This window comes from Puntigrus tetrazona, chromosome 11 (assembly GCF_018831695.1).
Source record: "Puntigrus tetrazona isolate hp1 chromosome 11, ASM1883169v1, whole genome shotgun sequence".
Taxonomy (NCBI): domain Eukaryota; kingdom Metazoa; phylum Chordata; class Actinopteri; order Cypriniformes; family Cyprinidae; genus Puntigrus; species Puntigrus tetrazona.
Genome location: NC_056709.1, coordinates 21384112 through 21401606, shown reverse-complemented (window position 1 = coordinate 21401606; position 17495 = coordinate 21384112). Strand labels below are relative to the sequence as shown.

The 17495-nt window shown below is 39.1% G+C and overlaps 1 protein-coding gene across 1 annotated transcript in view; it reads left to right on the top strand.

The window, feature by feature from the left end:
- foxj3 (forkhead box J3) overlaps positions 1-17495 on the top strand; it is a 73909-nt gene that overhangs the window by 43744 nt on the left and 12670 nt on the right. The window contains exons 3-5 of the mRNA XM_043252033.1: positions 5137-5211; positions 8975-9058; positions 13054-13155. Coding sequence (XP_043107968.1) covers positions 5137-5211; positions 8975-9058; positions 13054-13155 — 261 coding nt within the window. The remainder of the gene's footprint in view (positions 1-5136; positions 5212-8974; positions 9059-13053; positions 13156-17495) is intronic.

Here is a 17495-nt window from a genome sequence, read left to right as displayed (position 1 = left end):
CTATATCATCTATGGAAAATATTGTAGTTGTTGTTTAAACTTTATGCAATTTGACATCAAGTATATTAAAAAACACGCTTTCACTCTGATTTAGTCTATTAAAATACTTTTAATACCCAAAATTACCCCAAAATACAATATAAATGAAATACTTATCTTTTAAAATGATATCATCTGATAAAATCTGAAGTTAAGAAATGTTTAGACACAACAGTTCCTGTTTTTGTTCCTGAATTGTTTTGCGTTTCCTAGCAATATATGACGTTTGAAAAGCTGAATGAGTCACTCGGTTGAATGAATGACTCAATGACTCACTCCTACAGTGACTTGCCACCTTGTTTAACGTAAAAACATTATTTATGCATTTGTAACTGCAGGTTAAACGTCTGTGTGAATGCATCTATATGACACTTCAGATGCAGCTTTTGTGCCACCTCTGCGTTGCAAACACAAATTTTTTTTTATTGGGAACAGTCTATTGAGTTTTACTTTTTGAATTTTTTGATTAAAAGTGTGAATTTGACACACAAGATGGTGCATACGTTTGATAAGGTTAGAAAGAAGGCTATATAAAAGCCAAAAAATGCCCATAATAGGTAAAAATCCATTTTAACTTTTTAAAAAAGTTACTCCTATTACTCCTGTAATTTATTGCACAGAATATGAGTAATATTAAAAGCTTTGGGAGTCATCTGTCCATGGCAAGTCTCCGCCTCAGATGTCATGCCCACGGATGAGTTTAGAACACTTCAGGAGTTTAAAAATCGTCATCAGATCGGTTGACTCTGATTTCTGGGAGATGCTTGTATTGCATTCTTTAATGTTCTGTTTGGAAACAAAGACTTAGTGAAGCCAAACCCCCTCACGAAAATAAGAAAGCTGTCATGTTCACAGCTGTAATGATGAGCGCTTATTACACACCGGTCTGTTATTGTGGCGACATTTCCACCCCCCGAAACTTGACACGGAACATCACAAACTCTGATTGGTTGTTTGGCATGTCGGTCAAAGGTCTCATGGACGGGCCTTGGCCGGTGATCACTACCATATATTACCAGACCTCTAGCCGTTAGCCTTAAGGTCTTGTTACGTGAGACTATACCACGGCAGCCTTAAACCTGCCAGATAACAGAACAATAACCCACTCAGCAAAATATTATCTATTATCATTATCTACAAAATTCTAAGAAGTATTGAGAGGTCTTTTTGAATTATTATTGTGATCACACATTGTATCGTTCATTTGTTAATATTTTCAGTTACAGCACATTAAGAGACTGAAATGAATTATATGCATACAGCTGCTCTGCCATATAAGAGGGCTTTACATTGAGACCTTCAGATGTTAAAATGTGTTTTATCTTGTAATCAAGTCGTCATCAGTTTCCTGGCCAACCCCCCCCTCATAATTTAAAGTCTCCCTCTGTGTCGTGGTTTGTCGAGTGAGGATGTCAGGCTGGATTTGCGGGCACTGATGGGATGGTTCTGCTGTAACCTGGGCTCCCTGGGCTGAGCAGGCGGGGAACTGCGGTACGTCCTTGATGAAGAACTCCGCTGCGACACGGCCTGTCCCTTTGACTCACGCTGAGCGCTTGATACTCGGGACGAGGAGGTCAGCCTGACCCACTTTCCCCCGCCTGCCCTTCTGTCATGTCGGGAGAAGTGGGCGAGAGGCCAGGGGTGAGTGGGCGGATGGGTGCGCTGACTGTGAGCGAGACCGTTTGCAGGGGGTTTACTAGAGAGCACTCCCGCTGGGGAACGCAGGTACATCTCAGCCCACCGAGTAATGGACAGGCACTCCCACAGAGCTCAGTGTCTGACCCTTTTAATGTAGCTCCTCATCCTCGTGACTCCTACAGCTCTCTTCTTCCTCTTCATCACTTCAGTGCACTGCGGTGCTTCTGCTCCAGCTTTAATCTATGGAATCAGGCATAAGACATGCTGAAATGTTAGCTGCACGTCATTTCATGCGTTGTGGAATATTTGTTACTCTCTGTCATTTGTTATGCTCAGGAATGACATTTGGTTAGTTAGCGTCTACTGTGTCAAGATGCTGTCAGACAGGACGTGCTTGACAGACACAACACAAAAAGTAAAACTCATTTTCCAGTTTGAATGCAGGGTCGAAGAAATATGGGTGTGTTTTGTATGTAGTTCAGTGACAAGCAGGCCTCTCTGCTGAATTTAGACAGGTTGCGTGTCCTACCTTAAGTGTGCAAAGATGGAAGGCATAGTAGCACTTCATAGTGTCATGAATAATAATATTGTCAACATGAAAACGCATTTGCTGCCCATGTGGAATATATGATTCATGGAGAAAAATGGAAGGAGTTTTTGACTTTTTCAAAATAAATTATTTTGTGAAAGGTAAACTTGTTGAAAAATTATTTGATTTTAAATGTAATTGTCTATTTAATAAATGATATAAAGTAAATATTCTAAGTATTTTATTACAGCAGTAAAATGCCATATTTAGTAATTTACTATTTTTTATTAGCATCTTTTGTCTTTCAGTATTATAATATGCATGTCATAAATAATGTAGGCCTGTGTATTTGTATATAAAATATGGAATAAATGCATATTTAATGTTTAAATATTTATAATATGTAATCTAATGAAATATTTGTTAATTTTGATTAGTAATACATTACTAATAGTTATATTTATATAATATTTTGTGAACTATGAAATACATATATTTATTATTTAAATATTTATATTAAAATATCTATTAAATATGTGATCAAATGTAGAGGTCTTAATATATTAGGGTTGTTTTACAGACAAACTCTATTGGTGAAGTACGGCATGTTGCTGATGTTTATAACTAGCATTGGGTTTGGAAGCTTTCACTGTACAATGTCCATCTGATAAAGAATGGGCTTTTACACACACAAGCTGTCACACCCTGACTTCTTTTGGTCATTCCTTTTCCTCTCCCTCCTCTCTCTCTCTCTCTCTCTCTCTCTCTCTCTCTCACACACACACTCACACGCACACACACTCAAACTCAGTGTGTCAGAATGGCAGCTGGCCCTGCGGCTCTCCTGGTTAGTTCCCCTGATAGAGAGTTGGAGACAGACTGGACTGGTGCAGTAGTGCTTATTAGCCGTGTCTGTCTGCAGGAGTCCTGCTGAGCCAGCCTTGAACCCTCCGGCCCCCAGCAGAGAAAGAAGGAGAGACAGAGAAGAGAGAGGGAGGTTAAAGCAGTGGAGGACAAAAGCGAGAGCGTGACAGCCAGGAAAAGAGACCTGCCTGTCTGACCCGCATGTCCACTTAGCTAGTTGCCACCTAACCTGATAGAAGGTGGACACAGAATCATTGCTTTGAACAGGAAAGTGATACCTTTCATCTATTCAGTGATCCTGTGCAGATTGTAAAACCCACGAGCTGAAGCATGTTTGTTTGATACAATGAAAATATACTACTAAAATAGCAAATGACTAAATATGGCATCTTATGGCCGTAATACTTTAATGTTTATTTACTATTTATTAAATATAATTAATTAAATTTAAAATCAAATATATTTTCTACAACAACAACAAAATAATCTATTTCAAAAAGATCAAAAACTCCATGAATTATATCTTCCGTAAGGGAAGCAAATGCTTTTTAATGTTGAAGACATTATTATTATAAAAAAAAAATTGAAAGATCCTGCTTCATCTGCTCTCCTTGACGTGCCATTCTGTTTTATCTGTCAAGTACTCAAACGTTCAAAATGACCAAATTGCACATTGTTATCGCAGAGCTGGCTTTAGTTGACGTGTTTTGTTTTTTTTTCCCATGGACAGAGAGAATGCGACGTTGTCTGCGTAACTAACCTTAGATATTGCAGTGTCTAGAGTTAATGTGGCTGCTAAAGTTTTAATGCTCTATGAGATTAGGGTCTGTGGACAGATGCAGCAGGTTCAACAACGGGTTATAAACTGTTCTGACCTGTCTTTGTTTTTATGCGTGCATCTCATGAACTATCAGGTTCGGCTCTCCTGGAGAGCTCACCTTTATTGCCGCTAATGGTTTCAGTATTGCTGACGCAGTGAGAGACTCCCTCACCTTGACGTGTCGTTCCCTTCTGTCTGTTGTTAAACATCTAACATGCACCTGCAGTCAACCCTGATCGGCCCAAAGGAAACGGCCCGTCATTGCCCTCATTAGATGTTATGCGGTAGTTATTTCACACAAATTCATCACATATTAACCTAGACTGTGTGTTTGCTTACCGTTTTCATCTAATCGCCTCTCTCGTGAGCATTTCTCTCGCGGTAGGCTCGTTCCACACCAGACCAGCTCATGCAAAGATCCCAGAGCTTTTATATCACAGCCATCTGTCAATACAATTTGGTCAAATGATTTCAAAACCTGTGCGTTTCTAGTGTCTTAAGCCAAGTGGCTGGCTGAGCTCCAGCTGGAACTCGCCGAGCATTAAGGCATGATGTGCGTTCAAGCCGCCTCCTGCTGATTCATCCCTCACATGCTGCAAAATTACCTTTTGCTCATTAAAGAATTGTGTAAGTTTAGAAAAAAATAATTTGCATAATTCATTTCCCCCTGAGGAACGGGATGATTAATTAATTACTATGCTATTAAACTGGATCTCTTTTTTTTTATATATTTATTTATTTTTTTAAATTAACCTCAGGACATCCTTCATGTATAGTATTTTTTTTTTTCATTGTCACAGCAGTCTCAAGGCATTCGGACATGTGTGGGAATCTCAGAAGTTATGAAAAATCTCTGTGTAGTTAAAAATAGTTGAGTCAGGGGTTTTTATTATTGAGTTTAGGAGTTTCAATATTCTGCAATCGTCCTAATCGTCCTGCATTTTTTTTTTTTAGGCTGTCGTCTGCAGCAAGATGAATATCTTTAATATATTTCTCTGGCCCGGTTGCTTTGCATAGTGCAGAAAAGATGACGCAGGCTCTGGGTTATAATACCCCAGTGTTTTATTCATATTCTCTTATTTGTAGGGACTCTACATGCTCACGATTTCTATGCCGCCGTCTGACAGTGCGCTATAGGCTGCATGTAAATGAGGGTTTTAGGTACTACTGTAGTGCAATATCATGCAGGAGTCTCATTAACCTATAAACAACCTAAACACTTCTCTTTCTCCCTTTCCTCCTACAGAACTCAATACGGCACAATCTCTCTTTGAACAAGTGTTTTCTCAAAGTGCCTCGCTCCAAAGATGACCCGGGAAAGGTAAGCGTTCTCCTTTTTCTCCATATGTAGTGTTGTTTTATTCAGAAACGCAGGTTTCGTACATTGGCTAAATACAAAATGCCGCTTCCAGAGCAGATCCGGCCGTTAAAAAATGCATACGTATCTTTGTGAAAATAGATGAGAGCGAGCACTCGCAGTAACGTTTTAAAAGCGCTCTCCGGAGCTCTCTCGGGGAGAGGAGAAAGCACTTCAGCCCGGCACTTACTGCACAAGAGGGGGGAAGACCACCACCTGCTTCTCCTCAGTCGGTGTACCGCTAGCCACACTCGCCAGAGCAAATACAGCCCAGACTGATTCACGTGTAGGCCAGAGTGCGGAGCAATATGCATCTTAAAATACGCTTGCACATCTGATAACACGTCTATCATTTTAAAAAGATATATACAATGCTGTCAGTGCATCAATACAGCATCAATAAACCCCGATTAACTATTTTTTTTTTCTCCTATAAAGCACTAATGCCAAAACACACACACGCTCACACAATCATTTCTCTGTATCCTCAGCCATCTTGTGCGAGCGCGTTCATGCACATACGCTCACAGCGCGACATAAAGAGAAGAGCCGAGGCATGCAGGGGATGGGGACTGAATGCTAATTTCATGTTTTGCTGTAATCCTCTGATATTGACACTCTTGGGATGTGCTCCACTAAATACAAAATAATCTATCGCTGGATGGATTCTATTCCGAATGCACGGCCAACATGCTTGCATCCCTAATGTTCAATTTGGAATTTGCCTCCTTCCACACAGCCCTCCCCCCTGGAAGGAGAACTTCAAAGCTGCGCGGGGCTCTCTTGATATGTTCCATCAATATTGTAATACGGCAGGAATATGGACCCTGCTGTTTGTGCGAGATAGTAACTGAGGCGTGCTTCTCAGAGATGGCAAAAACGATTGTTCACTTCACCTTTGTGATCCACAGCAGCTGCTGAGAATGAGGAAGGCCGAACTTTGGGGCAGATACAATCGCATTTGCCCTTGAGTAGACTTCTGGTCAGAGAGGTCTAGCCTGCGTTGAGACTGTCTTGCTGATTTTTTTTTTTTTTTTTTTTTTTCCTGTTAGGATCCATACTGTACCATTAAGCCGCTGCAAAACCCAGCACACGCATATTTATGTTTACATTTTTTGAAAGAAGGCTGGTCACAATAGCTGCATTTATTTGCTCAAAAATTAAGAATAGTAATCTTGGCAAATGTTACAAATTATTGACTTTTTTGTGTTAAAATATGTTAATAGACATTGTCACATGATCCTTCCAGTTTTTTTGTCACTGTTGATCAGTTTAATGTAAATGTATCCAATCCTAAACTTTTGTGTAATAGTAAATTGATATGTTCCTCATTTTAAGTTCCTTTGGATAAAACATTACCAAACATGTAAAGTGCTATCAAAGGTTATAAGCTTCACTATAATCATTGTTAGGTTAGGTATATTAATGGTCTTTTGTGCATTTAATGGCTTTTAATTTTGAGGTTCAGCTGAGTTTATTATCTAAAGAAGTAACCTCGACACAATCTTATTGTATTGCCCTATATTTCAGATTCATGTAAACTCTCCTTTCATGGATTTCTTTAAACGTTGCTTTCTCTCCAGGGATTGTGTTGCAGCCTACAGATACTCCCCTCCCAAGGGCTTTCAGTTTTTCAAGATTTTTCAGCTAATTAAAAGGAACGCTACTCAGCCTCCCCTTCCACAGTGAAAGTGTCTTGCAGTAGTTTTAATTTAAATTACATCTGCTAGGTGTAACAGACTGCCAGCATTCTCAGTCACCTTCAGCTGTCCTTCATCGTCACTGCATCAATTACAGGAACATGGTTATTTAAATTGAAATAAAGAACACTAGGATGTTTGTTACAGGGAAATTGTCGCGCATGTTATGAACTCTGATGGTTTAATGCTGGAATATAATGCGTAAATGGTATAATGTGAAAATCATGTTTCACCATTTGTTAAACTATTCGAGAGTAGCTGTACTTATCTAGTCTGTTTATTGTGTGGGAGCACTTACTACCTTTAACATTTTTAAACTACTCTTGCTGCATTAGAATTTATAAAGAAACTGAAGACCCTTTCACATCAGCGTACCTCTCAACTCAAGTGCCATGCACTGTTTATTAATTTGCATAGAATAGATAATATGTACAGAACGATGATTTATTCTGTGAATGTCATGATATGCTTTTGACTTTTTTTGCTCTCTAAAGATACGTCATGCATGTTCCCAGATAATTAGTGGCAAGTTAAAACTGTTAGAATTGGAGTGGCATTGTGGGTAATCCTGCTTTGTAATATTTAATGTAATTTTTAGTATTGTTTGTGTGTGTGTGTGTGTATATATACACACACAGTGCACATATATTCTGTAATCTTTTATTTTGGTATGTGAATAATCACAGTTAATTGTTTAATTATATCACTAGTATATACATGCACATGTGTGTGTGTGTGTATACATTATGTACCTTCTAAGAATGTAAAATTAGATGAGGCTCTTATGAAAAGTTAGAATTAAAAGTGATAAGCATTTATAAATGTAAAAATTTGAATGCCTGGTTTACCATTTGATTAATGTTACTTGTGTCACATTCTCTCGCTAGGCTGGTTTTAGTACACCGCTTGCAAGGCCAAAAAGAAGGCATTTTAATGCAAGGTGTGATCATGCTGTGAGCGTTGCCATTGGTCCAATTGTTTTTTTTTTTAGCTGTAATCACACTTGACTATCAAATGGCTGCAACCCCTGTGTATTAAAACGGGGATATTATGAACTTTTCTTAAGGTAGTCTTGGGAGGCTGCAAAAAAACGTTCAGGCACCGGAGCTTTGCTCATTGCCATTCCGTAGCTTCTAACCTGTGCCGTATTGCTGTTTAAATGCAGAAATTTACATCATTTTATCAATATGTCTTTGGAGGCCGAACGTTTGAGGAACCTGAAGCATGCTGTCTAGACAAATCCTTTGGTGATTTTCAATTATTCTCCTTGCTTAGGTGCACGCATGAGCTGTGCACAAGTAATTTTGAAGGTCTTGATCGCACCCTCTCTGGACAATTGAGATCTTATCCCATGTAATATGAAATATTTTAAAATAAAACCCAAGCCTGGAGGTTAATTTCTTTTTCTTTTTGCCTAACTTCGTGGCCAGAGTTGCCTTTAGCTTCTGGGAAGAGCAGCACTATTGAAAAATAAATTAAACAGGAAGAATGCAAAGATAAATTATTCAGCCAGGGTCTTGGGTGCTTGGATACCAGCAGCCCCAATCCAAGGTGTGCTATTTTCTGCCTGATTATCAGAGCTCAGACCTGACCAGAAATCCAACACCTCTGTGTCCAGCCCTGAACAGGAGCAATCGATAAACCTGCGGCTGAGGAAGAGGGGCTTCAGGAGGGGCTTAACATTTTACCTGCCTCTGCCAAGGCTCAGGAGAAATGCGAAGCGAGAGAGCGAGCGCAAGAAACGGCTGTAGCAAAAGACCCAACTTCTTCGCACCTCAATATATACGTTCTCCTGACGTGACGGGCTTACAAATGAGCCTGCTGAAACTTTGATGAACTAAAAGTTGTACGTGTTTGACGGCGAATGCGCCCGATATCTGATTACAGAAGTTTCTCTCTTGGAAACCCCGCTGATTATCGTGCTCTGCTTTTCATCAAAGTTTTATTGAATGGCTTTAAGTTGACCACTATTTTAGAGTATGATGACTTGCTTTGGGACTAATATTCCGTCCTCATCTTGTTTTTAGGGTTCGTACTGGGCAATCGACACAAATCCAAAGGAGGACACGCTGCCCACACGACCCAAGAAGAGGCCACGGTCTGGAGAGCGGGTGAGTGAAAGTTTGTTTTTGTGTGTGTGTGTGTGTGTGTGTGTGTGTGTGTGTGTGTGTGTGTGTGTGTGTGTGTGTGTGTGTGTGTGTGGGTTTAAGCTTATGTGTGTGCTCCGAGACCCCCTGGTGGTCGGCTTTCAGACATACAGACTTTCTCAAGCCAAACTTAGCTCATTACTTCGAGTCCGGGAGTGATCAAAAAGCAGAAAACAGCAAGTGTCTCACTCTCCCAGTTCAAGCTCAATGTCACTGATTTGCTTCATCACTTCTCTTGACCCTGTGGTTGCTTAGATTACTGTTCAGTTGCCTCAGTGTTTAGGACAGTGTTTGCAGCACAGTAATTTTATCTCTCCTCATTCTCCATAACAATATTCAGAGGCATCATAACTTTTCCTGTTGCTTGTGATTTACAAATAAATATTAATTAATAAATAAATTGCCAAATATAATGTAAAAAAATAATAAAGCAATTAGAAGATTTTCGATATTTCATATCAAAGTTTCTACCTCATATATTGATGTTTTTCAAAACAGTTCAAACTCATGGGGGGAAAGCATTTTTTGAAGTGTTGAATTACAAGAATATCTGAAGTTAAATTAGTTTTTTTTTTCTTTAAAAATGTTTAAAGAAAGGGATTGTTCACCCAAAAAAGAACATTTACGCATCCAAATTGAGTTTTTCTTCTTTAGAATAGATTTAGAGAAATGTATCATTACATCACTTGCTCAGCAATACTCCGCAGTGAATGGGGTCCACTCAAACCCAGTCCATTAGGTAATGTCTTATGAAGCAGGGATTTAAAGTTAAAAATGTCAAAATGAAGGATTTATTACAAACGCACAGCTTTTTTTCTTTACTGGAGTTTGTTTTAATCAGCTGACTCTCATTCTGACGGCACCCATTCACTGCAGAGGATTCATTGGCAAGCAAACAAAATAATGGTAAAATTCTCCCAAATCTGTTCCAATGAATCAACACTACCATAGAAATAGAAATCATTTTACACAAGATTTGAGGTTTCAGATGAGTGTGATTTAAAAGCTGAAATAATTTAAATATAATATATAGATACATTTGCTTCAATTTTTTATTATTCACACAAACAAATTAATCTCATGAATCAGGTCTTTTAATCTACCTCGCTTTTGTCTGGATGTTATGTCAGTGTGTGCATGTGTATGTAAAGAGATTTGTTTTAAAATGTTACAAAAAATGCTGCATTTAGTAAGGATCACTTGAACCCCTTCTGTGAAAACAGATTTCTGTAGTAAAAGGATTGCAGGTGTAAAAATCTTATATTAGTCAAATTCATGTTTCTAAACTTTAATGGTCAGCAGAATAATTATTCAGAGTATGTGTTGATGGCTCATTGCACATACTTTTTATTTTTTTGGAAAGAGCAACAAACAAAACCAACCAAGCAACCACACAGAAGATTTAATGTTTACGGAGTATGGTATTAGTTTTGTCATAGAAGCTTCTTTCCAAAATAAAGATATTGCTCAAGTGTCTTTTTTTCCATCAGTATTATCTTGCAGACAGTCTGTCTTAGAATGATGCCGCCTATGTTGAGTTTTTGCTTTTTTACAAGGCCAGAAATATGTGACAACATGGGCTTGGTGTGTTGATGGAAAAGAATGAGACGGGACTGAATATTTCCTGAGTCGAGAACTCTGGCTTTGTTTCATGTCTCAGTCAGTGCTTTACAGTCGTGCCGTGCACAGGTTTTCTGATTGCACGCTCATATCTTTTTATATAGCTGTCTCACTCAGTGTGGCTCAGTTTATCTTGTAGAGGGGGTCCAGCTTATTAATAAACTGTGCCCCAGGCAGCCTTTACATACGTTGCATTCTGCAGTCATTTTTTAGCAAACATCAATTAATGCAGAGTTTCTGCGCTGGTTATTTTCAGCCAGAGCTTTTTCCTTCCATTATTTATGAGCAGCGCTCACCGGAATATACAACTCGGCTGCACTCGATGCTGGCCTCTGAGGTTGACCTGGCTCAGAGGCATCTTGCATCATTTTGTCCAGCCCTGCGTTGTGGATCGGAGGCAGGCAAACCAAAAAAAGTTCAGCTATAGTAAGAGTAAGGGGCGGGGATTGAAGACATGTAGACATATAACTTTGACAGGAAACCATATAGATGATAAGAGCGTTTGTGAAGAAGCATGTTATTTATCAAGGCGTCAGACTGTGAAAAAATCGTAGTCAAAAGCACAATGGTGGGGGAAAAAATGTTAGCTTAAACTATTCGTTTTTAGCAATGCACACCAAACATTTTATTGTACGATATTGACAAAATTAAAACTAGGGCTTTCAGTTAATGAACACATCATTGTAGTGACCATTACATTTGAAAATGTAAAAAAAGCTTTGTTCTTTTACTTCTGATATGAAGCAAAGTGCTATTTTGGCGCTATTTAATGAGGAGTAGCAGATTATCGTCAACGGAAGCTGTGGCGTAAAACATGTGAATTGATCATCTCCTCCACTTTAACTAGTAAAGCATAGAATAAACATGAATGAACATCCCAAGGTATGTTAAAAGAAAGAATACAGCTTTCTTAATCAGATAGAAAAATCTATGCTGGAGAGGAGCATTTTGCTAAATATAAGCACTGTATAAAATTCTGTATGAAGTGTGTGTATATAATTTGTTTGTTTTTACTGTTCTTCAATGTTTAATTAGCTTAAATAAATGGAGAAAAATTGCCGTTTACTGGCTACTATATATTCAGGATAATTTAAACGAATCAAATTGGAAACCAAATCTTTAACTGAAATTATAACACAGAAATTTCAGGGATTTTGTTAATTATCAAAACAATATTTTGCTATGTGTGTTTCTGTTAGTATCTTGACTGATATAGGACTGTGGACAGCTGGAGGGACATTTTTCATATACTTCATGTGTTTGTCAGCACTGATTTTACTAGTAATGGTTGTATTAGAAAAAAACATAATATTTTATGTTGAATGTATACATTTAATCAGATTTCATATTGCAATCTAACAGACTACATCGAGCTCATGGAGTGAATGATATGAAGGCATGTTTTGTTGTTGCAAAGTGAGTGATGTACTAAATGGCTGCTCCACAATTACAATATTATCAGAAACCATACATATGACGCACCCTTTAGTGCACTGTCCCTTTAAGGGAATGTAAATTGGTTGAACAAAAAAAGTGTATGTCAGAAATCGCATGTGATAAGCCTGATAGCCTAATTGACCTCATGTGTGTTGAGTTGGTGGCGCGTGTTTTCCTCTGTATGGTCAGGCAGTTAGGCCGGTGTCATTTATAATTGCCACACTCTAGACTCCAGTGAGAGTATCATTCTCTCGGCACACAGCTCTGCCCTCAGGCCACACACAAACATTTTTCATACTGACACTCACTTCACTCACATCAAAAACCTCCAATTAGATCCATTCTCTCTCAGCCTGATCCTGCATGCAAAAATAAGTGGGAATTCTGTCTGTGCATAGTGTGATGCTCGCTATTAGGAGTATATTTGATTAGACGCTCTCTCTCTCTCTCTCTCTCTCTCTCTCTCTCTCTCTCTCTCTCTCTCCCTCCCTCCCTTCCTCCCATCCTCCTCTCTCATTTAAGAAATTCTTTGACATTAAAAATTGTGACTTAGCGAAATCTCATTTATGTTTATCAGAAATTAAAAATCGCATTGTTGCCAGGCAATCCTCTTATAATAAGCAGTTTTGGGAGACAGGCGTGCTGAAGTTATCTTTTACCCCAGCAAGAACAGACAGAGCACAGGGAGCCGTTCTCCTGCTCATCTTTCCCAGAATGCCTCCAATTTTGACCTAAATAAAAGGTGTTGCTCTTTTGTTGTTGATAAACGCTTACTGCGTATGCTTTTAAATTTCTTGCACCAGAGTAATGCCAAACGCCTTTGAATAAAAATCAAAGTCACTTCACATCCCTCATCATCTCCATCCTAGTTGGCTGAGTATGTCGTTTTTGTTTTCCTGCAGGCATCCACGCCGTACAGCCTGGAGTCGGATAACTTGGGAATGGACTGCATCATCTCTGGAAGTGCCTCTCCAACGCTGGCAATCAACACTGTGACTAACAAGGTAGTGTTCGGTCCTGGCTGTGTTTCTCCTATCACAGCTGACACCAGCGGCCTACATACCCAGTTTTTTTTTTTTTTTTTTTTCCTGCCGTGGCTATATGCATGCTCTTCATAACAGGACCGATACTTTTGTTTACACGGACACTGAGAAAACTGATGTTGAGTCTCATCTATATTGGGCTGGCATTATGTGCACAAATCCTCTTAACGTTGCATATGCGTTGTACTGCGAATTGCTAATACCTTATTCTATATATCTGCCGAGTCCCAACATGTTAAACAAAATATTAAGCTGTGCACAAATACAGTATTCTTCATCTTTGGATATGGCTTGCCTCAATGGTTCTGCCATTCAGGTAAAGCTGAAGTGTGTGATTTTTATATTAAAATGCTTCCTCTTATACGGTCTCTATATGCAGAAACAACTATATTAATTTCCCTTTGGCTATGCTTTTTTTTAAAAACAAAAAAGCTGAAATCTTGGTTACTTGCAATGAAAGCGAATGGGACTGGTTTTTAAACATTAAAATAGTTGTGAAAGTTAAGTTTTTGCTGCGTTTGTGAAAGCTTGTATAATGGTGCTGAATGGTTGCAGTGTTTTTCTGCTTGAGAACAGATTACCTGCTGTATGCTTCTAGGCAGATCACCTGGAGTGACTCGTACCGTAACTCGCCCTCTGTGGCATGACTTCACGGAGAAGTGTGTAAAAAGGAACGGAGCAAACCACTCTGAAATTTAAATAGGCTTTTTAACCTTAAGCGCTCCACTCTTGGCCTAGTGCGGGCTGCTCGCTCTCTCTGGAGTGCTTTTACAAAGCCCAAAAGCATCAGTTATTAATTTACTTCAGGCATTAAACCAATAGTATTTCACATTAAGCATGGTGTTTAAGATGAGAACTGAGGGGGAATGTGGAATTCATTTGGATTGAATTATAGTATGTTTGGTGATCTGTTCATCTGGATAGAATACAGTAGTGGTGCTGTATATGATAGTTATACAGTGTATATAGAACTGTTATGATCGCTAGAGCATATATTTGCAAAACCTTGCGAGTTGTCCTAACTAAAATAGAACCTTATGAGTGACCCAGTTATCAAATAATAAAGTGATACTGTTATATAAGGATAAATATTGACATTTGGTTTTTATGGTTTTAGAACAGATACTATATGTTAACACAATAAACCGTAAAACTTTTATTGATTGTTTTATTGCAGTATTAGTGTTGTTTTTGCACACCTTCAACATGCACATTACCTTTTACTGTGTTTCACACAACAGAACAATACAACCTTAAGGTATGACTGATTCATATGGGAAGAATTTCAAGATCCACCCATAGTGGGATTTCGGGGTTATCCCATGAGCATATGCTTTCTTTGCCCTCCTACTCGAAACGCTGATAGACTAGAAACCAAACACACAGGAGAGTAAAAACAAGACAGCAGAGTTCGGTGGCTCCTTGGAGATGCTGTTTCTCGGTGTGGGTCCTGTAAACAGAGAACATGCCACGCCTCTTCAGCGCTTCATGCCAAGCCACAGGAATTCCCTCTTTCTCATACTTTCCCGCCTGCCGGTGCAGGCCAATGGGAAAGTGACTGTGCTGCATAACATGGGGAAAGGACAGCCTGGCTGTGACTGAGCATTCTCTCTCTCTCTCTCTCTCTCTCTCTCTCTCTCCCTCTCTCTCTCCTTTTCTCTCTCTCTCTCTCTCTCTCTCCCTCTCTCTGTCCTTTTCTCTCTCTCTCTCTCCCTCCCTCTCTCTCTCCCTCTCTCTCTTCTCTCTCTCCTCCCTCTCCCCCTCTCCTCTCTCTCTCTCTCCCTCTCTCCCTCTCTCTCTCTCTCTCTCTCTCTCTCTCTCTCCTCCCTCCTCTCTCTCTCTCTCTCTCTCTCTCTCTCTCTCTAAATGATCTCTATGCTATGCTTTTCCCTCTCTGTTCAGTTGGCTGAGCTTCATGAGTAGGCCCAGATGGAGTCTGCAGACGTATATTCTGATGTTTTGAAGAGAGAATCTGCAAAGTGAATTAAAAAACTGAAAGATGTTTTAATCTGATTGTACTGCAGGCTTATTGAAAGAAAATCAGGGTATTGAAATATATTAATTATTAATATTTTCATTATATTACAATATAATTAAACTTAATGCTTACCATAACTTTTATAATAATTTTCTTAATATGTATACACTTATGTTAATTATGTTTCTTTTGTTGTTATATTTCTTAAATTTTTCTGTAAATGCATATGACATATTATTGCTTAATTCTCAATCCTTTTGCGTGTGAGAGAGTGATTTGAAATCGAACGCACGATACACATTTTTAGATATGATTTTAAAAAGATTTATATATTTTTTTTATATTGAAAGATGGATTGAAGCCTAAGCTGAACTTTCTTTCTTTCCTTCTTTTCTAACATTGTCTTTAAATTGCGTCAAAGTAGAATTTTTCTTTTGAATGCGAGTTATTGTTAGAGACACCTGGGTGGATTTCTCTTTGATTTCATAATCCTTGTCTCATGCTGAAGATTAGTCGCCCGTATGAAAGACTCCACTGGCTTTTGACTTTAATTCACGGCTAAATATAGCGCTCCTTTTCCACCGCAGCAAACACACAGGAGTATTTGCAGTGGATTTGTTCACCCTTTACCTTCTCTCTGCGTGTTACTTTCCCACTGTGTATGTGCGTGCGGACATGCACACAGTGTTAGTATGTAGGCGTCTACATTTTGGGCCTTGAACAAACCACAGTGTGACGAGGTCTTTAAATCATACTTTATGGATACAGGGAGTAAAAATAGATTATGGTGAAAGGCTCACGGCTAAAAGCCTCTTTTATGACTTAATTGCACATAACATTTATACTTGTTCTTCACACCGGGTTTTGATTATAATTGTAACTGGTTTCTACGTGATTGAATTTTCGACATGCCTGAGCTTAGTTGCACACAGGGTTAGTTGTTCTGGTAATGTACTGTTTCCAGGCCTAAACATAGCTGAAAGAGGGAAGAGTTATAATATGCAAATCATTCCATGACATTAACCCCCCATCCACCCTCAATCCAGTGCAGCCCCGGCAACCGTTCTGCTCCGCTCTTTTGATGAACAGGGAATAATAGGATTGGGAAACATTTATTCTGCTTGAATGATAATTCTCTGTAAGAGACCGTGATCTGTAATGTGTCTTTCTATCTGCTGTCGCGCTGAGTCAAGGGGAAACAGGACCGGAGCGTTTGCATGTCTCGAGGCAAAGAAAAATCTATCGGGCCTTTCATTGTTAAAATGGCTAACTCTTGGTTTGTAGAAAATATCCATGCAATGAAAGCCAATAGGGTTTAATGTAATTTTGGACCCCATTGACTTGCGTTGAGACATTTTACTCAAGTTTGAAACGACATGATCATGCAGTATTTTAACGACATGATCGTACAGTATCGACTGGTTAAGTGTAGAATGAAAGCCAGGCAGGTGAATTTTGGGACTTGTTGCATGGTTTTAGTACTACACTGCTGTTGCCAAGACATGCGGCGTGTGATGTGAGCACGGCCAGCATTGTTGCGATTCCATTCATCCTTTCCTACCACAGCGAGCTCAATGTAGGACTATTCTCCCAGGAGCTCATTATATTCATTCCCATACCATCCCTCCAATGCCTTATTTATTCTCATTTTGCAACCAGCACATATTTGCAGTTCAGCTTTTCAAATGATAATTGGGATTATCATTTTGAAGTGGAGGTTCTTCCGCTTCGGAAAACTGCGCATTCAACAGTGCACACAGAAAGGTCAGGGTCTCTGTAGCATTCGGGACCTTTTGTGAGCTGTCCCAAACCAATTTGCGCTGTGCGAGTTGACGGTTCCAACGCTGCCAGCATCGTGACCTTTACTGAAGGAGAGCTCTCCCCTCTCAGCCGTCTGAGACAGCAGATCATCTTGCTGGCCACCAGCCACGCTCTCTCTCCATATGAGCCACAGTGTGGGGAGCGGCATGTTAGCGCTGACCTTACTCCTGTAGAGCGTTTGCATGCCACACGTCACGTGTGTGACGCAACCAAAAACGTTACCGTTATGAAAATAGCTAAGAATTCCCCTCAAGTCTTCTGAAACCAGACAGTTTCTGTTTGATTGGCTTCTTTTCCTCAGCACTCCACCTGTAGTGTAAACTTAGCATTGTATATATGCGTGCAAATACACAGGCAGTAATAATATTTTTAAATTATAAAAAAATTCTATCAATTTAATATAATAATTATTTTATTCTGCAACCATATATTGATATAATGCAGAAAAACATGTTTAAAACTTGTATATATGTATAACACACATACAATTAATAAGTTGCAT